The sequence below is a fragment of the Netta rufina genome (assembly GCF_964035555.1).
Source record: "Netta rufina genome assembly, chromosome: 5".
NCBI classification, from domain to species: domain Eukaryota; kingdom Metazoa; phylum Chordata; class Aves; order Anseriformes; family Anatidae; genus Netta; species Netta rufina.
The window spans coordinates 54,405,031-54,426,427 of NC_140128.1; the positions used below are offsets into that span (position 1 = coordinate 54,405,031).

At 44.0% G+C, this 21,397-nt stretch overlaps 1 protein-coding gene across 1 annotated transcript in view; it reads left to right on the forward strand.

Moving 5' to 3' along the window:
- RCOR1 (REST corepressor 1) overlaps nucleotides 1-20,850 on the forward strand; it is an 80,789-nt gene extending 59,939 nt beyond the window's left edge. The window contains 8 exon segments of the mRNA XM_084288332.1: nucleotides 602-763; nucleotides 3,446-3,564; nucleotides 7,054-7,132; nucleotides 11,452-11,646; nucleotides 12,663-12,740; nucleotides 13,460-13,517; nucleotides 14,056-14,285; nucleotides 16,535-20,850. Of these exon segments, the coding sequence (XP_084144458.1) occupies nucleotides 602-763; nucleotides 3,446-3,564; nucleotides 7,054-7,132; nucleotides 11,452-11,646; nucleotides 12,663-12,740; nucleotides 13,460-13,517; nucleotides 14,056-14,285; nucleotides 16,535-16,576 (963 nt within the window). The 3' untranslated portion in view covers nucleotides 16,577-20,850.
- The last annotated feature ends 547 nt before the right edge of the window (nucleotides 20,851-21,397 follow it).

Consider the following 21,397-nt stretch of genomic DNA (forward strand, 5'->3'; position numbering starts at 1 on the left):
GAGCAGCCCCTAAAACGAGGGAGGTTTGTTCCTCCTTTTGGCCTGGGGATGTCTCGGCAGCAAGTCAGAGCTGCATGCACCCTTTGCCCCTTCCTTCTCCTCGTTCTTCCCCCGCCTTCTCGCCCTTTCTTGCCCTCCCCCTCAAAAAAAGCCCCTAAACACCCAAAGGGAACCCCAGGCAACTAAACCATCCTCCTGACTGCACGGGAAGCCATGGGAGGTCAGGGAACTTCTGGTCAGTGCTAAAGTCCAGCCTGGTTTGTAGGTAGCCTTCCCAAGGCTCTGCTTAGCTGGCCTGTGCAGATCACGATTAGTGAAGTAGGAATCACCTCTTTGATTTTCTTCTCCCCTTTCTCTGTTGGTACTCCCTTCTTACTTTGCTACCTCCATGGTTTGTGTGAATTTCAGTAGTTCCTCAAAACCTGGCAGGGTGTGGGGCAGACTGCGGGTTTCTGGCACACAGAAGTGTCTGATGGAGCAGAGAATTAAAAACGATGGTCAACGTGTTCCCTGAGAAAAATGCTGTGGCTCTCCCTTTGCATGCATATAATAATACAACTTGTGATTACAGTTGTCCCTGCGGTGTCCTTGTTGTTTCTAGGCTCTCGGGATGCTGTTTTGGCACAAGCACAACATCGAGAAGTCTCTGGCAGATCTGCCAAACTTTACTCCATTCCCAGATGAGTGGACGGTGGAAGACAAGGTCTTGTTTGAACAGGCCTTCAGTTTCCATGGGAAAACCTTTCACAGGATCCAGCAGATGGTAAGTGGTGTCAGAGGAGTGAAAAAGCAGAACAGGCAGTTGGACAATCTCCTGTGCTGATTGTGGTGAACTGCTCTAATGCTTTTGAGAGAAAATGGGCCAAAGGGGATGTCGGAGGAAAAATAATGCCGTGACTAGATAAAAACAACATTGCTTCTGGAGCCTCTGCAGAAGCGTCTTCCTGAAGTGCTTTACCAGGCTCAGGATAAACTTTGACTGTGCAATTTTTATTGGCTGGAAATTATGGTTTTCGGTCCCCTATGTGCCATGGTAGTGTTTGTCTCAGCTGGAGTTCAGGCATGGTCTGTGCACACGTGCCCACCCACACACCGAGTAAAGATTATCTCTGTGCAAAGCTGATTTCCTTTCTTGCAGCCTGCTTTTTAGGAATTCATTTTATTTGAGTATGAAGTCTGTATTTAATGTGATTTGGGACTGTCAGTGGGTGCTGTGGTGGAGGTTTATATATCATTTCAAGTATTCAGCCCTTTGCTTCCAATTGCTAGCAATCTTTTTAAAACTAAGATTGAAAACTTCAAGGGTAGACTTCTGCATGAAAGGGAATCACTGGGGTGTGTGTGGGATAAGGGAGCAGGATGTTAAAACGCTGATTTCAAGCAAAAGGTAATGAGAGATCCTTTTTGAAATACGGAGAGGATGGGATGTTAGATGTTTGTTTATTTACTAATTAAATCTTGAGTCTTTCTTTGACTTGTTTGTCACCTGGGTGGGAACCAGACTTTGTTCTTCGCTCTTCTTCAACCATGGTTGTGACTTCCTGAGGCAAGCCTATGTAGTTGCAGTTTGTTCAGCCTCTTTAAAGCACACCTGAAGGTCTGTGTCCCTGATCCTGCTGAAAAGGGAAAGGCAACCTGCTCCATAGGCATGAAGGAAAGCTGCAAGGTCCCTTTTCAAAAAGGTGGCAGGAAGAGGCTTGCTCTCCTCATGTCTTCCTTGAATGCACCTGCACTGATGTTCGTTTGATCTTGCAGTCCTGGGGGCTCCTGCTGCCTTGGTTCAGGTGACAAGGCTGCCCACATGCCATGGGCATACAGACAATCTGGAGAGCTGGGGACTCCTGAAGGGTGAAACACTTTTCTTCTTTATTCCTCTCATCTTACATGGAGGGAGGGAATATCCTGGTGAGGGGAGAAAAAAAAAAAAAAAAAAGAGGAATGTAAAGATCTTCCTGCTGCTTGGTTAACCAACAAAGCAAAAAATAATAAAAATAAATAAAAAATCACCCTTCAGTTTATGTGCAGAAACGTGACTCTGTCCCCGAGTGAAGTGCATACCCATACAGGGAGGGAAGCCAAGCTCATACGCTGTTCCTGGGTAATGATTTTTCTTTTTTGCTGTTGCTCCCAGAAAAGCCATCCTGCATGGAAGGAATTAAATGGCACGAAGCTTTGTGTTTAGTAGGGGACAGGAATTGGGGAGCGTGTTAGCTGTTAGTTTCTATCTGTTGGCCCAATAGCACCATTGCGGCTTGGAACAGAGGGAAAGTCACTGAAGGCAGGAATGAGAAGTGAGTTGCGTTATTTACCGGAGCTGATGCTGATGTTTTGGCACTCGTAGTGTGTGCTTGTAGCCAAGCTGATGTTTGTCACAACCAGCCTTGTCCCTGAGTTTGTTCTGTGGAACTCGGTAATCCCAACGTAGCAGCCTGCTGCGTGGCTGCTGGCAACATGACCCCAAAGCAGCTCACCGAGGGGGCACAGCACGTGTTCTGCTGGAGCAGGTGGATTTGTGCCTGTGTGCCATTGTGGACCAGCCTGGTAGTTGTGGTGGGATCCATCAGCAGGACCTGAGGTCAGTCTGCAGTCTGCCAACCAGCTAATTGCAAGTGAAGACTTCACCTCTAGTACCTTAGTAAGCGAGGTCTGGCTGATGCTCAGTTTTGTTTTCCTCCCCAGCCATCCTGCCCTCCCAGCTGAATCAGACTTCTATCTAAAACACATTTCATTCAGCGAAAGGCTGGTCTTTCACCTCGTAGAAGTCCTGTGTAAGAATATGCATGCTGAACACTTCAGAAGTAGAGAGCTAGGCTTAGTGTAGCTTTACTCTTTCCTGAGGCAGACTTTATTCTTGTAGCTACAGGGCATCATAGTTAGTGTAAGAGGACAAAAAAAATCTGACTTGTGGTTTTCCGATATCCTCAGTTAACCATACAATGATGTTTCACCTTTTGAAAGTATCTTTTGTTGAGACCTGAATAGATTTCATCATGTGAATGGTGTGAATGGGCCTTTTTAACCTGACATCAAAGATACGTTTGGGATGTAGCCTGTAATTCAGCAATTCCTACATTTGCTTACACATGCTTGTGTTGGCTTTTAAAACTGTTTGCTCACTTTCAAGGATCCATTTTGGATTTGTTCTTGCAATGTTCCTCTTTTCTGAAGGGAACCAGCTACCTGGCTGGTCAGTGGAGGCTTGCTGAGATGCTCTTTATAGATTTTGTTGTCCCAAATGGTAGGCATTAACCTGAAACAGTCCCCCACAGATTTCTTTTCTCTCTTTCTTTTTTTTGAAGGGCTTCAGAACTGCCTTGCTTGAAATTTTCAGAGAATCCAAAGTAGAGAATCAGAAGTTCCTTGACAAAAACCAAACCAATTGTGGGTGAACTCCTGGGGTTACTTTACATATAAGCGTATAAAAGGATACATGTTTAATTTACAGCTTCCTGACAAATCAATAGCCAGCCTGGTGAAATTTTACTACTCCTGGAAGAAGACAAGGACTAAAACTAGCGTGATGGACCGTCATGCTCGTAAACAAAAAAGGGAACGTGAGGAAAGGTAGGTTTGCAAGCAGAAAGGCCGTGTATTGATGCCCACTGATTTCTTTAGACTACCTCAGACATTACTGTTAGTTTGTAAGAAACTAGGTGTAGGAATTTCCCCCCAAATGTTTCCTGGTACCACTCCTTCTTTCCCCACCCCTTCTTCCCTGCTGTGCATGTTTTGCTTTGCTCTAAGCCAAAAGGAATCTGGCAGCAGTTTAGTGTGCTCCCTTCTCCAACACTGGGCAATTCCTGGTGGCCCCGTAGTGGAGTGGTCACCATCCCAGCACTCTAGGTACTTTTTTCTCTGATACTGCTTGAGGGTGGAGAAAATGAAATTAAAACCGATGTTTACAAGCTGTTTGGCACTGTTGCCAGCAGAGCCAGAAAAGCTGATGAGCAGCACAATAAAAGGAAGTCATAAAAGAGCTAGAAATCTGCCTTTATTTCCTCTGCGCAGTGCTCAGTAGAATGAGAACACGCACCAGCTGGGGCACAGGCTCCAGTGCAGCACCCCTCAGCCTGTGCGTGTGCACCCACACCCCTTTCCCATGCCTTTCACATGGAAAACTGTTCCCAGTGTAAGGCTTTTGGGCCAAGCTCTGTTCCCTGAGAAAAATAAAGTTAGACCAGGAAGAGGAGAGCTTACAATGACACCTCCGACAGCAGTGTCCCAAGAAGCTGGTTGTGTTAGGATCTGGGGTGTGGTGGTGGTCAGGAGGTCACCAGCTTCTGCCGATGAGCCTGACGCCTGCTTGTGCAGCTATGTCTGCAAGTTGGAGCCCCCTGGATGTGTGCCCTTGAAGACGGTGGGTCAGCCAGTGGCCGTGTGTGTATGGCTAGAAATACCTGCCCAGTCAGAACTGCCACTCGATGACCTTGCCTAATTCTGGAGCTGAGCTCCAGGGCCTCAGAAATGCTGTGGCCTCGGGTGCGTGGGGGAAAGCCGTCTCTCTGAACAGCAGCAAGTCCATCTGCTCGATGTGGGTGCCTCCTCAACCTGCAGTAAAATGCAGTTTACATCTTTGCAACCCAACTTGCCCAATCTGGAGGTGTGCGCATGGCTTAGGAAGACTCCTAACCACATTGGGCAATGTTCTGCAAAAGCTTGTCCCTCAAAGGAGTCGCTGCTGTCGTGCTTCCCAGAGAGCCGTGTGCTGCCTCCAGCGCTGGGTGATGAGCCCTGTTTGGGAAGGGGGAAGAGATGCATATTGCCTGAGTTGAGATGTATCACACCAGTGACTCACCCAACCTCTCCCATCTTTTCACTAGATCAACAATACTCGTTTAACAGGCAGGGCCAGGGAGAATACTACCAGCCAGCTTGTTCAGTAGTTGGATGGCTTTCTCTGACCTGGCTTTCTCTTTCCCATTCTGTTCTTCTCTGCAAAGGTTGTCTTGATTATTTTTTTCCTTTGCATCCTGCTTGTTTTTGTCTTTTTCCTAGTAACTTATAAGAGAAAATCTCTTATAAGGAGTGTGTGTTTGTCTAGTACTGTGTAGTCAAGGATCTTTTTAATACTATCTCTATTTTCTTTCCCGTGCTCATATATGTGCGTACTGCAATTTGGGAATATACCTCTCTGGTAACATATATCTATTTATTGGATGAAGCAGCACCTCTGACCAAGAGGTGACTGGGAAGGAATTGTATGGGCTGCCACGTGCTGTGATTTTGCAGCCTCTGAAGAAGGCAGCTGGACTGGAAATGCATAACTCGATTTATATCTGCAGCAAGCTCAGCACCAGGCCTTCAACTTGATGTTGGTCTCCCCTTCTTCCCCTCCCCTGTGTAAAATAGTGAAACCTCCACACTCCCAAAGGATTTTTCAGCTCAGCCACGTGGAGTGTGGAAATAAAGCTGGGTGAAGGTAGGATGCCCGAGTTTTGATGATGTGCTGTGCCACCGGGTGCTGGCAAAATTTCAAGTGTTCTTCAGTTAATCATGATCAATGTCCAAAACTGCAAGAATGACTGAGTGGGTTTTGATCTAGCTCATGCCTAGAGAACTTGCTGGAATATGAGCAAACCGCGAGTGAAGCGAAGCCTGTGGGGGTTTGGCTTTTGTAGAAAGGCTGGCAGTTGAACCCAGGTGAGAATACAGCCCCATCTCCAGCAGAGCTGCCTTAAGAGAAGAGGCAGCCGGAGGTATCTCACTCAAGTGCTGCGGTATTTCTTCTGCAGTAGGCAGGGAAATTCCCTAACCCCTCAGGTTGTCACAGAAATAGCTCCCAGTGCATTTGGGACTGGGTTTTCAGTAGCCCTTCTGGGCTGTATGTGAGGAGCCATGTGTATGCAGCTCGTGGGGAGGTGCTTGAGAGCTTTATTCGTTGGAATCACGATTGTACAAACTAAATACCTTACAAACTAAATACCTCGAGGGTCAGCTGGTGGCTTGGGAGAGCAGGAGCAGCTTGTGCAAGTGACTGCCCTTGTGGTGGTGACACCAGCTCGAGTCACTCACCAATTTGTTCCTTAGCTGACATCTGTGCAGCAGCATGGACGCAGCCGTGAGCTAAATCTGAAATTAGCACCCACTTACCTGCTGCACCCACCGAGCCTGCTGTCCCCTGCTCCCCTGGGGACAAGCTCAGGCTGCTCCCAGCAGCCAGGCACTGAGCACAGCTCCTGCCTGGGTTCCTCTGCCCTGCCTCATGCTGTGTTGCTGCGACATACCTGCTTCAGCTGAAGTTCCTCATGCAGGCTGTGAAGTTTGACATGACAAAATAGGTTTATTTTTCTTATGTAGTAATTCAAAAAAAGGCTTTGATGAGATCAGCTTTTTTCTTCAGTTTCTGGGCATCATCCCAAATGGTGCAATTAACTTTAGTTGTGTACAGTACAAAAATTCTAAATGGTGAAAATATATTCGATTTAATGTCTGATTAAAATTCCAATGAAGCCAAACTGGCCAGGTGTGCCAAGGTCACTTTCAATGTGGCCCCAATTTCATGCCTATTATTATTCTGTAACTGATGCCTCTTTTTCTGTTACAGGGGAGAATGAAATGTGAGATTTTGACTGAGAAAAAACATTTTTATGCATGTTCTTGAGGGAGTTCATCTTGTGCATATCTTTTTTGCTAAATGTTATAACTGTATAAGATCTGTGTTAGAGCTGCTTGCTGTAATTCTAAGTCTTTGTCTGCGTTTGTCTAAAGTTATAATGCTCAATGTCCATTGTTCTTTAAAAGATAACTTACATAATCAAATTCTTGTGTCTTGCCTTCATCTGAGCAGACTTCCATTGCCTAAATACACTACTGATGTCTTTCTTTAAGGAGATGGTCTCTAGTATCCTTATAATTAAGAATTACTTGACTTAAAAACAAGTAAATAGGGAAAATAAAGAACACCACAGACCCCCCCCAAAAAGCCCACCCTGGTGGAAAAAGAGAAAGGAAAGCTGTTGGACTTGCTGTTGCATCCTTGCATTTTTAGCGTGCTATTTATAGAGAAACAGAGCCTCACAAAGTAATACAGTGCTGTTTGCTTTTGTCTTCCAGTGAGGATGAAATGGAGGAAGCAAATGGAAATAACCCTATTGATATTGAAGTTGAACAAAATAAGGAGAGCAAAAAGGAGGTATAATTCTTTTCTTACTACTGTACAAATGAAAGTGTTTACTTGCTACTTGATGTAGAAGCTGACAGTATCTAATTTTCATTATTTGTGCTTTGTATGGCTGTCACACAAGAAAAGAATTGTCTTCAGAATTATTCTTAGATAAAGACAAGTATAGACAAATAAGCTGGAAGAATTCTAGACTTTGCCATCACATGCTGGTGTACTGTGTGAGTGTTAGGAGCCTTTGACTCAGGGTTGGCTGTGTTCGCTTGAACCACCCTTGGTGATGGTTGAAGTCAAGCTAACCGGGGGCTGAGATGGAGTACAAGCACTGATGTCCCTCCTTGGATGGCCTCGTGGAAGGGAAGTAAGACCTTTGACCTGTTTTGGGTAGACTGGCAGGAGCGTGTTTATCTGCAGCACAGACTTTAAGGTCGATTCTTGATCTGCTGAAGGCCTCAGCAGTAGTTCTGAGGATTTTGGTGACACCAGGATTGCAACTGCAGCTGTGAATGGTAAAGGAGAAATCTTGTGTGGCCAGTTTTTGTCTGTCAGAGGGGCCTTAGCCTGTCACTACATGAAGAATAACTTACCTACTTACAGCATAATATTTGAAGTGAGGTACAGGTACTTCATTTTAAATTGGGATACAGTTCTGGATGGAAATAGAGCCATGCCAATATAACAGACACTTCTGAAAACCATTAAACCACCTGTGATGCCTAACTGGAGAGTGTATACTTTTCTTTTCACGTGTGAAACTTGTCTGATTATCTGTTACTAAACAAGAATCTTGCAATTCAGCAGTATGGGTTGTATATGTGAGCAGTACGGGAAGATGTTTACCCTAAGGCCTTCTCTCCTTGAAGTAGCTCCCTCTCCTGATTTCTTACAGCCTGCTTTCTCTCAGGGATGACAGTCATCATCATCTGATTTTACTTTTTTTTAAAAGGCTATATATAGGAAAAAACACCAGAATTATTTAAAACTGATTGCACAACAGGCAAAAGCAAGGGCCTACAGCATTTTTTTGTCAGTTGCTGTCAGTGAGATTAATTCCTCTAATAAATTATTCTGAAGGGAAATAACTGAAAAATCACAGTATTCTGGGCTGTTCTCCACCCATGCCAGAGTGCTCTCTGCAGACGTCCCAGAAAAGCCTAGTTGCTGCTTTCACTGAAGAAGCCAGCATCTCCAGTGACTGCCTAGGAGCAGGGTGCATGTCCAGCCACTCACATACACTCTCACAAGAAGCTGAGTTCTTGAAAGCCTCGGCGACACCCAGACGTGAAGGCTTCTTGCTTGGCTAAGCTGCAGCTGCATGCTGCAGCTGCCTAGTATATCTTGTGAATAATCAATACTATCATCTAATTTCCTTTTTTTTAATAAAAACAAATCAAGTTAGGAGTTCTCCCTAAGTTTTCTGAAAGCTGGCATCCGCAAAGAGACCTTTCAATCCCTTTTATTACAGCTTCCTTCCCTGCCATGCTGGCACGCTGCGAACTCGGGACACAGGGGGAACAGTCGTTCTTCGCCAGCTTCGCTGCCCCTATTTTAAGGCCGAAAGGGAGCAGATGGCAGACAGCTACCATCAATACATCTTTTTTTTCTTGCAGAATGTCTTGCATGGGAGGTGACTGCCCTCCCTTTTGTACTAGCAGAGGGCACGACGTGCTTTCACCCAGCCAAAGGTCACCTGAACTCGCTGAGCGCGTGCGGCCACGCTGCGGCTGCAACAGCGGGCAGCCTTCTGGGGGCTCTTCTGGACAGTGATTGTTCTGCTGGGCAAAATGAAGCTGACAACCTGCTTAGCCTGCTCAGAGCTAATTTGATTTTGCAGTACTTGAGCCTGGGGCTGATTGAAAATGCCTCAGGAGAGCAGGTATCCAGGAAGGGGGGCTGTTCCTGATGGTTGTGGTTGTTTCAACCACTTGGTCAGCGATGCACTGCTAGCCAAGGACTTTTACCGTAAAGAACCTCCCTGTCCCAACCCCACAGAGATGGTTTTTCCAGCTCTGAGATGTGTCAGTTACTGTATGAGTTGTCGAGTAATACCGGGATTTCTCAGAGTATCTGAAATCTCTCATCTGTGTTTCCTCTTTTGGGGATCATTGGAGGGGGAATCTTTCCTTTTCTTAGCACTTTCAGTGCTAGTGCGACTGTTCAGGTTTCCTCAGATGCTGACTCCGTAAGAGCTTCTCAACATCCCTCTTCCTGAGGCAGCTCCTGGAAACGCCTCTTGTTTCAGCCCATGCTCTTACATGGATTGAGCTTGGTCTTTGTTTTTAAACCATGAAATCTCGGGAAACCTTGTTTCTATGAAGCGGCATTGTATCACTGAAGTGTTCTGGATAGCAGCGGCACTATCTGAATAAATAGAGGAGCCCTGCTAAATCCCTGCATTTCAGCTCTGTTTTTCATGAGCTGATATAATTCTACAGGAATGTGTGGCCAGGAAAGCAAGTTTCCAAGATAGGGTAGATTTTTGAATTTTCACAGCCTGTGCAATATCACTGGGGCTTAGAAGCATTTGGAGCTGTCAAAAACCATTCTGCTGGAGGTCTGGATTCTCATCCACAACGCAGAAGAGCTTCACATTCTTTGAACTGTGTAAAACAATCATTTGAAACTCGCTTCCATTTTTACTTAGGTTTGAGGCTTCTGGGATGTTTGCACTGCAGGTATTGCCTGTTGGTCACCCTGCAGCTTGAACTTGTTGCGAGGCATTACTGCGTGATCCTGTGAAATTCTGTATGCAGATGAAATATGAATAGATCTGAAACATCTAACCATGCTGAATAATTTACCTGGCTCAGTCATCAAAGTGCTTGCTTCTGAAGCAGAGTGCAGAGCTTACCTCACTTGTTTGTAGCTCAGCCAGCCCGGTTTCTCCTGCTCCCCATTCTCCACTGCAAAAAAAAAGAAATCTGTTATCTGTCCTGCAAAAAACAATGGTTATTCCTTGCTCCTGGGCTTGCCTTCGGCGTTGTGTCTCGTGGAGCTCTTTGTGCTGGGAGAGGCAAGAAAAAAGTTGAGAAGAGCCAATTGCCCGCTTTACTGCTCCAGCGTGGCTCTGGCCATTGAGCCTGTGGAGAGGGCGCAAGCTTTTATCTGCCGGCAGCTGCACTGGGCTTCTCCAGGCTCTGGGAGGCAGAGCCAAGTGCTTACATGGAGCTTTGTGCAACTTCATGTGGGTTTTAATGCTTGCTAATGAGCAAATGCCGCAGACTGGGCAGAAACTGCATGTAGCTGCAAATTAGGAGGGGAACAATGGTGCGAAGGGAAGCCAATGTTTTAAAGCTGGCAGTGATCAAGTGGAGGACTTCAGAGCGCGGCCTCCCCTCCCTCCCTTCTCTCCCCAGCCACCCTTCTTCTGTTCTGCATTCTGGGCAATATTCCAGCCACGGGATAATAAATCTTGGGTATGTGTTGCTTATTGAAAGTAACTTCTGGAAGAGGTGGTTTTGGTGTTAGAGAATCAAATGTGCTCCTGAAAGGCCCTGTGGTATAGCGCCTTAGCAAATGTACCTGTTAGCAGTGTGTGCCTAATTCTGTGCTTTAGACAGAAGGCATAAAAATTAGTGGTGTGTGAAATATTCCCTTTTCCAAAAGTGATTCAAATTTTGTGGTCAAACTGCATCAGTTTAATGGAACAGTTATGTATCAGTGCTGTGCAGGAAAACTTAGCTTCCAAGAAACTGTATAATGATCGAAGAGTTGCTTTGTAGTCACCTTGCTCCTTCATCCTCAGCCTTTGAATAAGTTTGGTTTATCCCTTTTTGTCTGATGTGTAGAAAAACAAATCTCTGCAAACTCTTCTAGCCGTGTTCTTCTGTCTCCAAACTCCACTTTTTCTTCTGGTGCTCAGTTAAACTGTTTTGTTGAGACCTGATGTTGAAAGCATGAAGAGACGTTTTGGAGTGTTTGCAAATAACCAGGATATTCAACTGACTGAAAATTAGGTATCTGTTCCCAAAACGAGAATGGGTGAAGGAGACAAGTATGTCCTGGAAATGTTGAAAGCTGCCTAGGAGAAAGGACAGAGTTGTATAAAAGCATGTGTATGACATACTGCTTAAAGCACAAACAATTATTGCTGATTGCAAGCTATTCCTTTTCATTCTCCAAGCTTTGAGGATGACTGAAAATGAACCACTAAAACACCTAGCTATAACCTGAGAGCGTAAATCCTGGTTTGAAAAATGACTGAGGGATCTAGAATCAGATTTTGTGATCACTTCAGGGCTCCTGAAAACAGCCTCCATAGCTCGCCTCAATGTTTCTTTGGTCACTTAAAACATTGTATTGCATTTTGTCAAATGGCTGCTATTTCTCAGGTGCCACCCGCTGAAACCGTTCCTCAGGTGAAGAAGGAGAAGCACAGTACACAGGCCAAGAACAGAGCAAAGAGGAAACCTCCCAAAGGAATGTTCCTCTCTCAAGAAGATGTGGAGGCTGTTTCTGCCAATGCGACAGCCGCTACCACTGTACTCAGACAACTGGATATGGAATTAGTCTCAATCAAGCGACAGGTATGGATGAGAGAGTGCAAGAATAGCTGCCTCTTTTGGTGGCACTGTCTGTCACGTCTGCAAAATTCCCAGGAACTTGTAGCTAGTTGGTGATGATGCACATCATTATGTGGCTTAATTGACAAGCTGCTAGCCTTGTGCTATAAATTAATGCAGCCCTGCGCTTTCTTCTTTTATGTTTTACTTCTGTGGGCAGCCTACTTTGTATCTAAAGTGAAGCAAGGGAAGGAAAATCCACAGCACTGACCTGAGTTTTGTTGGCTCTCAGAGTTTTTTGCAGTTCAGAGCTCCTTGTGTTACAACTATGAATTTCCTTCAGTTATAACTGGATTCAGGAGTTTCTGATGTCAATCTGTAATTTTCTTTACCTCTTCCTATGGTACTTGTAGAACAGCCAGATATTTTTTTCTTCTTCCCTATAAATGCATCTTACAAACTTTAGGTACCTTTTGTTTGTCTGATGGGTCTCCCTTTTAAATGGTTATGGATAAGTGTTACAGACAAATGTCTTTACTAATAGATATTTGAAAAACAGGCTTGTTACATGACTCTGTTTCCTAGATGAGAACATTTTCAGTATTTTTTAGAGCAGAGATCTGGCTCAAGCTCTTTATTAAACTTAATAGAATTGGTATTTTGGCCTGAAGCCTTCTTGGCACTGAGGGAGAAGCAGAGCTCTCTAGCAGTCTTTGATTCATTACTTGCTGTGAACAGGGCTTTTTTTTTATACTGGGCTTTAAACAGACCTGGAAGTTGGAGCAGTTCTTGCTCCAAATAAGTTGTGGATGGGATGGGATGGGATGGGATGGGATAGGATAAAGTAAAGGGGGTCTCCCAATGTGCCAGTTGCTCCTACATTTCTTTATTCCAATACAATATATATATATATTTTTTTGAAAAAGAAAAGTGCTGAGGAGAAGTGGGATGCTGAACTTGTACAGTTTCCATTAGGGCTGCTGGAAGAAGGTTTGTCAAAGGTCTCTGTCCTTGTTAAAAGGGTGACACTTCCTTTTCAGATTCAGAATATTAAACAGACAAACAGCGCTCTCAAAGAAAAACTTGAAGGTGGGATAGAACAATACAGACTTCCAGAGGTAGGATCATTTTCTGACCCTTGTTTGTTGTGGAGATAAAAGCTAATCTGTATTCACATACCCGAGCTATTGATCTTCCCAGTAGACTAGGACTGATGCTGTATTAGTTGTCAGTATGAATCAAGACTATTACCATGTTCACTGTTGTTGCATAACGGGGATGGGAGGCAAGAAGAAAGTTTAAAAGAAAAAAAAAGGCAGCTTAACGTGTGAAAATGGTTTCTAGCAGAAGTGCTGGTGTCCCAGATATACCATGTTTTTCAGCATTGTGTCCATATGCCCCTGGGAGAGGTGGTGGTTCTAGATACTGAGAAACGTAGGAGAGATGTTAATGGCCTGTCCTTCTCTTGGCACTCGGTGCTTTTGTTGTTGTTCTTCCAACTCTGGCACCTCATGCTGGAAATAATTTGACCAAGATTACAGAAGGTGTCTGTGATAAAGACAAGTAGGTGCTTCTGAAGAGTTTGTGGCTCTTGGTTATCTGCTCAGACCATTCCCTCTCTTTCTGTATTGCCCAGCGAGTTACGGGCGCCGTGTGTGTCACAGTTAACTGAACGGCTGCCACACGCAGTTCTTTTTGAAAACATCTTGCTGCTCAAACGAATGATAGCTTGACTAACAGTTAATTACTCATGGTTTTGTGAGTTTTTTTGAACTTGGGTACAAGTGAAAGTTGTTGCGCATGTTAATGGGAGTTACCAAATTTTTCTGACCTGCAGGTTGTTCAGAAATTTAATGCACGTTGGACCACAGATGAGCAGCTTCTTGCTGTGCAAGGTATGGCACTACAAGTCTGTTTGTACTTCAGGAGGTTATGATCAAAACTCTATTACATTTCAGAGCTGTGTTTCACTTCAGCGACTAATGAAGGGTTTTGATGTTGCTGTTTATTAATGCCTAAAGAACAGATCTGAACAAGGAAGCAATTCTCAACCCCTCCCCCAGCAATGTAATTGTACCATATGAGTACTTGCAAATAATCTCTTCTTGTCCAAGCTTTCTGAAAGTGAAACTCCTCTGGGGAGACTGCTTTGCTATTTGCCTGTGCAACTTCTCAAGTAATACAGGGATATTTACACAGCTCTTCTTGATTTCGTTCTGCTCATCTTTGCTACACCTGCATTTCCTTTTCTTCTCCAAGGCTAGTCTTAATTTTGTGTCATGGAGAATTTAGATTTTTTCATGCTGGTTTAATCAGAGAAAGGCTTGAAACCTGGACAGAAGTTCAGCTTTGGATCCTCATGCTGTGACTTGGGCCTAATTTGTGGTCTTTGTGGAAATAACACTTTACTTTTGTTTTTCTTGTTGCTTTTAGCAATCAGGAAATATGGCCGAGACTTTCAGGCAATCTCTGATGTGATTGGAAACAAATCTGTGGTGCAAGTGAAAAACTTTTTTGTAAATTACCGACGTCGTTTCAACATAGATGAAGTTCTACAGGAGTGGGAGGCAGAGCACGGCAAAGAGGAGACAAATGGAACCAATAGCCAGAAGCCTGTAAAATCCCCCGATAATTCCACTAAAATGTCCGAAGAGGAAGATGAGGTAAATCACACTTAAGTCATGTAAAGTTCCCAATCTGAGCTCAGTTCTTATGTATAATATGATATATTTCACATATAATGTTATATATTTAATATATAATATATAAATATATTTAAAAGTGTATACGTGTGCACGTGTATCTTCAATCAGTCAGTTTTTACTTAATAAAATGTATCTGAGCATATTTCACCGTGTCTGGATATTCCAGTCCCAGTATTGTTTGGGGGAATTCTAGACATCCATAAAAGTGGAAAGAGAACACTTAATTTTGCAGCCCTCTAATGATACTGGTATCTCAGCAGCAGCAGCACGTGGACAATTTAATGATTACTGCTGAAACCTGATAGATATTTATATCGTTTGGATGTTTTCCCTGCACTCAGTTCTCTAAGCTGTTCAAGGTTTGGCTTTGAGACCTTACAGTCTTCCGAGGCAAAGCTCTTTCTTGTATTTTGATCATGGAATGGTTTCACTTGAGGGAAGGAAAGAAAGCTATAAACAAGGGAAGTGTGTGATACTATTTGCTCTGGAATTACCTAGAGGCAAAATTTCCTTGAATTTACAGCAGTTTCTGTGAAGGCACATTCTAGAAACAATTTTTTTCGTGCTCTCCTTGATAGAAGCTCACCGAGGTAACACTTCTCCAAAGGCAGCGTGTGCTTAAAGTTAACCAAGAGACTACAGAGTATTGAGATATGAAAGTTCGTTATAAAAATGTGTTATTAACACTTTCTTTCAAAAGAAAAACCCCACTAGAGGTTTGTATGTAAAAATGTTAGATACAGGGCTCCTTTGTGGCTAATTTTAAATGACAGCTTAACACAAAAGCTGCATCTTCTCAAATGCAAATGCAGTTAACAGTGTGAGCTGAATTTTGGTCTGTCATACATGGACTAAAGACTTCTCTGTGTGCTGCATATGTTTTTCTAAGTTACCTTGATTGTCGTTGGCTCAGTTGTACATTGCCTGTTGTTCAGACGTTCAAAGAGCAGAACTTGATTGCTTTACAAATCCCAGTAATTTGTTCTCTGAAGCTACTTATACTTGGGGGCTAGGTCCAAAGGTGTGACAGATGAACAAAACTGAACTCAAAAAACTCGCATTCTTAGGTTGTGAGTGAAATTGTTGTACGGAGCTGGGAGGTGGGACAAAGAAGTAACTACTTTTGTACATAGCTGTCTGAAAAACAGGTGGCTGATGTCACTGCCTTTTTCTGTGACCAGCAGAAGTGCAGAATTTTTCTTCCCTGAGCCCTCAAAGATTGTCTGGCTTTAAATGCAACCTTAACCTCAAATGGCAGCAAGGTCTGGTGAAACAACTGGTGGAATAGGAGTCCTGGTCCCCAGGCCAGTGATGGAAAGTGCCCAGGCTGGAGCCAAGCAAGTGCAGTAGAGTGGGATGAGGACACCAGGCTGATGCTGAGGGGAGCCATGCAGGGTGGCAGAGAGCTGCAGCCTGTTCTGGACAGTAGGAACTGGTGTGTCATGGCTGGGAGGAGGACGGTGCTGGCAGCGTGGTGGGGATTTCAGCTACCCAGCCTGCACCTTTTTACAACGATGCAAGAGGAAGGGGGACAGGGTTGTCCCACAATGGAGATCTAATGGCCTGCAAGCTCTCTGAGCAAATCAGGTGTAAATATTGCCTCTGGGTGGCTGTGAACGTGGGGCTCCTGCCTTCAGAGCTACCATAAGCACGGTGCTGCAAGGAGCTGGGTAACGGGGGCCTGGGTGGTTTTGGGTGCAAAGAAAAATGGGACCTGGATTATCATGTAAGCGATCTCCTTGGGCTAGGAGGGATGTTCCTGGGCCCTCCTGAGCAGTTTGGTGCAGCTGCAGCCTGCTCTTGAAAGCAGTACCTCAGGTGCTCTCTCCTCTGGTATGCTTTGTCAGCCCGGCCACCAGCTTAACAAAATCTTCATCAGCCTTCTGACTGACTCCTCTGGGCTTTCCCCTTCTGTGTGTTTTCACAGCAAGTCCCCCGTCCCCGCTCACATCTTTGAAGCAGTGAGGTGAGATTGCTGCTGATAAAGCAGCCTCAGCTCTGGTCTTAATTCTTGTTCTACCAACAAAATCTGGTGTGGCTCAGAATAAGGGAAGCTGCTGTGATTCTCCCCATGTGCCAGGGCTGGCTGTCTTGTTGCTTTCAGTACCTTGAATCTGGGGTAAAGTTTGGAGATGCAAGAAAGCCTATGTGTATTCATTTTTTAAACTAAATGTTTTCTTTTTTTTCCCCCTCCCTCTTCCTTCCAGGCTACTTCTGTTCTTGATGTCAGATATGCATCTGCTTCGTGAGAAGGTGCTGTAGCCTAGAACAATTTGTGTTGACTACTGTGTTATCCAGGATATCAGGTATTAGCAAACCTCAGACAGCCATCTGCATCATATCTGTGGACAAGCAGCTATTACCAAAAAAAGGCAAACGCTTCCAGTCCTGTGCTACATCTGCCTTAATCTCCCCTCATTCCTCCATACTGCCTCCACTTTCTTTCAAAAGCACCCAGGTAGCTCAGCTCTCCATTTCATCAACGTCCTGCTTAAGCATGAGGATTTCTAGAACCAGTAACACCTGTCCGTAATTTTGACCAACCTGCAAAACCAGGAGCTCCTTAGCAGGCCCCACAGTAACTCTACATGTTAGGAGTTCTTATAATACTTGGTCCGTAGGGTATAAGTACGTACTGCTGCATGGCCTTGTGGTCTCCGCTTCCTGTGTATTCTTAAGATGACACTATTGTTAGTGAGCTTTCTATAAAGGAGAGGCCTGTGCACATGCCAGTGGTGTCAGGTCTGTTCTGAAATGACAGGGCATGTCAACACGCGATCTTGAACAACGCAAAGTGATAGGAAATCCTATTGCTAAGGTTTGGTCAGTCCAAGGTTGTAAATGTAACTCATTACACTTCTGGTTTGTGCAATTCTTTCCACTGTATTTGTGTGTTCTTGCTTCATAGAAAGCTCCCTAATTGAGCATTTTTATTCCTTTATATTTTAATGGCTTTTATTTAGTGCAAAAGGGAATACGTAACCTGAAACTGTTTGATACGCTATTTAACCCCTGGCATTCAGCATTTGCATTGTAACTTGTTAAATGAGTGCTACACAACTTTCTTTTTCCTGATCCTCTGTGGGATTAAGTCAAAGCAACTTTCTCTGGTGCCTCTCCTTTTTGGAATATGTGCCTTTTTACATTTGGCTATCATAGGTCACTTTCTGTCCCAGTGTCTCATTCCTCTTCAGAGTGCTGTTAGCCAAAGACATCAGACTACTTCTCCCAGTGGGCGTCTGGGCGAGGGTTGGAGCATGAAATTCAACCTTCAAGTAGTTTTTGGTCTCTTGGAAGTTCAATGGACAAGAACCGGGTTAATTTCATTGGCCATTTAAACCCCTCTGAAGCACACATTGCTTTCATGTTCTGAACCAAAATATGCAATTTAAAATCTAAGAGGTGCTTTTCCAAATACTTGGTGCATGCAGCTTGCAGATCCCCAGCCCTCTGCTCAGATCTGTTCTGTGGCCTGTCCAGCTGGCTTGAACTGGAGCTGTTCCTGGAAGTCCCGCGTTGGGACTTTGCACCTCGAACAGGGTGGTTGACTGCTGAGCAGACAGTATTTAGAGAAACTAGAAGCAGCAGTATTACTTTTTGCCTGATGGGAAGCTGCAAGATAACACTAGTCACAAAGCATTTAAAAATGGTTAACTTAACGATGTGGTAAGAAACCAACAGGTGTCTTTGCAGACGGAGAAAAAGACCCTTTTTTGCCCCTCTTCCTCTACAGAGGATTCGAGCCAGGGTGGCACACAGCAGCGTGCAGCACCAGCCTCTTTTAACACAACCTGAAATGAGCTAGCCCGCGTCCTGACTGCAGCTGAGGTGCTGCAGCTCGGGGGCTAGCTCCGAACATGGTGCTGATGTTGGAGCCGCTGGGCCATGCTGTGGTGTGTGCCATGGTGGCTCCGTCCTCTGACCCTAAAGCAGCTCGGTTACCGCCAGAGCGCTGTGGTGGCACCTCCGTCTGTGTGGACACAACCCCTGTGACGCACAGGCAAAGGAGCAGATGAGCATTTCTTAGGGCAAGCTACAGTGTTTAGCCCAGCAGGGGCCTATTTCAGCCGCTCCTGCGGCCATTTCTGAGCAGCTTGGTTCTGGTAGCTCCAGAGAGAGCCTTTGAGGTGATGAGGGGATGGAAGGGAGCTAGTCCCTGTCCTCTGTTGGAGACCTGTAGTCACATACGGTGACCCAAATTTGTGGCAGCATCTCTACAGCTGTCTGTGTGACATGGCAGCTCTGAGGGTGGACCTGCATGCGTTCCCTCAGCCCTGTGCCAGCTGGAGCTGGGAGGGGGAGAGGACACTTAGTTGTTAGCCAGTGTGAATCGGGATTAAAGCCGGGCAAACAGCACTGCGAATGCGGCTGGCAGTTCTGGTGGAAAGAAATGCCGCTCGCTAGAAATACTCCAGCATTAAACTTCTCGCTGGTAGGTCCATGCCAGGGGGAGAGGAGCACGGAAACTTGTGTCCCAGCTGGTGAAATTCATCAGGTGGGGCTTCTGCTGTCAAGTTAGTTACCTGTGAGGACTTCTCTTCGGTTTTTGCCCTCAAATCTGTCCATCTTACGATCAGAAAAGTTGTGTTTTGGCTTCATCCCCAAAGGGGTAGGGAGAAACATGTATAATTCATGATATTAGGAAGAAAAAAGTTGTTAAATGACTTCTCAGTTGACAGCTATCTTATTGTAGTCGATACATACAATATAATAGCACTGTATTTTAAACGTTTAGTTTTTTACGTTCTCTTTAACTATGTTTTTAAACGCGATGAAATCATCTTAGCTTTTGAAAGTTTAAATGGTTTGGTCTTGTTTAGGTGAAGACCCTCTCTTTCTTTTTTAAATGGATCAAGCATTAGATACATCAACTGGTTGCATTCTGATTAGAAGGGTCCACAAAGATAACTGCGTAAGATAGAATATTCACTTAAATTTTGTTTCTTAAACTATCAATGTGAATGTCATAATTATATATATTTTGTGGAAAATGGGAAATTATTTCTCCTAAGTATAAGTTATTGTGCAAAATATGGTATCGTTAAAGAAAATGATAGTTTAAGTTTTAGTTTTTAGAAATCTTAAAGATATAAAAGTGTATTGCATATGCATAAACAAATTTCATTTGTTCTATTTAATTTTTATGTAGTTGTGTAAAGTGCTAGGTAACTTCTTTTTTCGCTTATCCATTAAAACAACCTTGTTACTTGAATATTCGTGTTTAACTGGTTTGAAACAGTGATCAACTTTTGTAATATAATCTTATAACCAAGGGAAAAAAAAAAACATGCCTCAGTTGTGCTTAACAATATAGCAACAATGTACAATCAGATGCTTAAGACCATAGTAGCCATAACTGGTAGTGCAGCCACAATGGTTGTCTTGATATATTTAATACCAATGGGGATAATGAAATCTTAATATATTTTTACAAGTTTGCAACCAGGAAGACCCCATTAAATATTCACTAGAACACTTTTTTAATAGTTACAATAAGAGTAAAACTCTTAATCTCTTAAAGCAATGTCCTGACAAACATTTTTCTTTCCTGTACAAAGACATCTGAAACATTATGTATTAAAATATGCTCATTGTCACTTTAAATTTCAGTTTTTATTATCTAAATCGCTAAAATGCTGTTGGTATTCTTGCACACCAAATATGAGCCAAACAGTGCATTACACTAACTTGATCACTGGGTTTGTGAACATAAATCCCCGAGTCAGTGAAGCGCAAAAATGTCCTAAGAGATTTTTTCTGATAATGCATTTTTTCAAATCTGTATAAAATTATGCATACCCCATTCAGTGATGAATGGCCCGATACTTACTCTTTAAAAAAAATAAAAATAAAATCATTTTATGAGCTCCAGCTTGTCTTCAGCAAGTCAAAATCTAGTGATCTTGTGCAATGCCCCTAAAGCAAATACTTTCTGCCACTCCCTGGATTAATGCAGCTTTTCCTGTTGATAGTAAAGCACAATTGCAGTGAAAGTTACAGTTCAGAAGATGGAAGGTCAGTATAGTCTATGCATGTTGTATAATAATGAGTGTTTACATTCATATTCTCCTAAAATAAAATTTATACTGGAGTGTATAGTATTCCATTATGTAGATTTTATCAATTTTGTTAACTGCTTATAGATTGCTTAAAAGAAGTTTTTTCAAGATTTTAAAAGATGTATAAGGTTAAGTTTGCAAATATAATGGAAATGCTGTATAGCTTTTGAAGTGATAAAATACTCGTTGGGATTTTAAAGAAAGTATGTTGTAATAATGCTGTTGTAAGTAATATTTTAAATGTCTTTTTTGCCTGTTTTCTATTATTCAGCACACTTACTGTGATGAATGTTCATAGCATTATAAAACTGCTTAGCCACTGAAAAGTAACATTTGGTTTTGAATTATTTTACTGTATGAGGAATTATAGTGGGGTAAATTCCTTTGTGAAATTCTACATAATTCATTTTTCTATGATTTCCAATGTTTGCTGACATCAAATAAAATTTTTTCAAGCCATTGATGTAATAAAATACGTAGTAAAACGTTATTGATGTAAAACACTGCTCTGAAACGTGATTGATCACCTACCTCTCCAAGTTTGGTCACGAGAGCCACCAGCGGGGGGTTTGCCCCCTCTGTATCGCACGGTGGGCACGGCGCTGTTGGAGCAGCGGTCGCCGGTCGCTGCCGAGCCCCAGCTTTGGGAAACTCGCTCAGACCTTCCTAGGGCCATAGGGCTGGGGTGCCTAGAGCTGTCTGCTGCCCGAGGGCAGGCACTGGTCACGCCGGTGGCCCTGGAGGGACCCGTGCTGCTCCTTTTCTGCCCGTGTGGCGTATTCCTGTATTCCTTCCCCCGGCCGTGCTGGCAGCGCTGCTGCGAGGCAGCTCCGGAGCTTGGGGAGTGCTGGGACCGGTCCTGGCTCGGCGCTTCCAGCCCAGAGCCAGAGCCTGGCCCGTAGGGTATGGATGGAGACGACCTGGCTGCCTGTCACTGCCGTAGTGAGTACAGACTGCTGTCTGAGGGCTAGCCACCTGGCTATACAGCTTAACAAATTGCCCTCTTTGGCT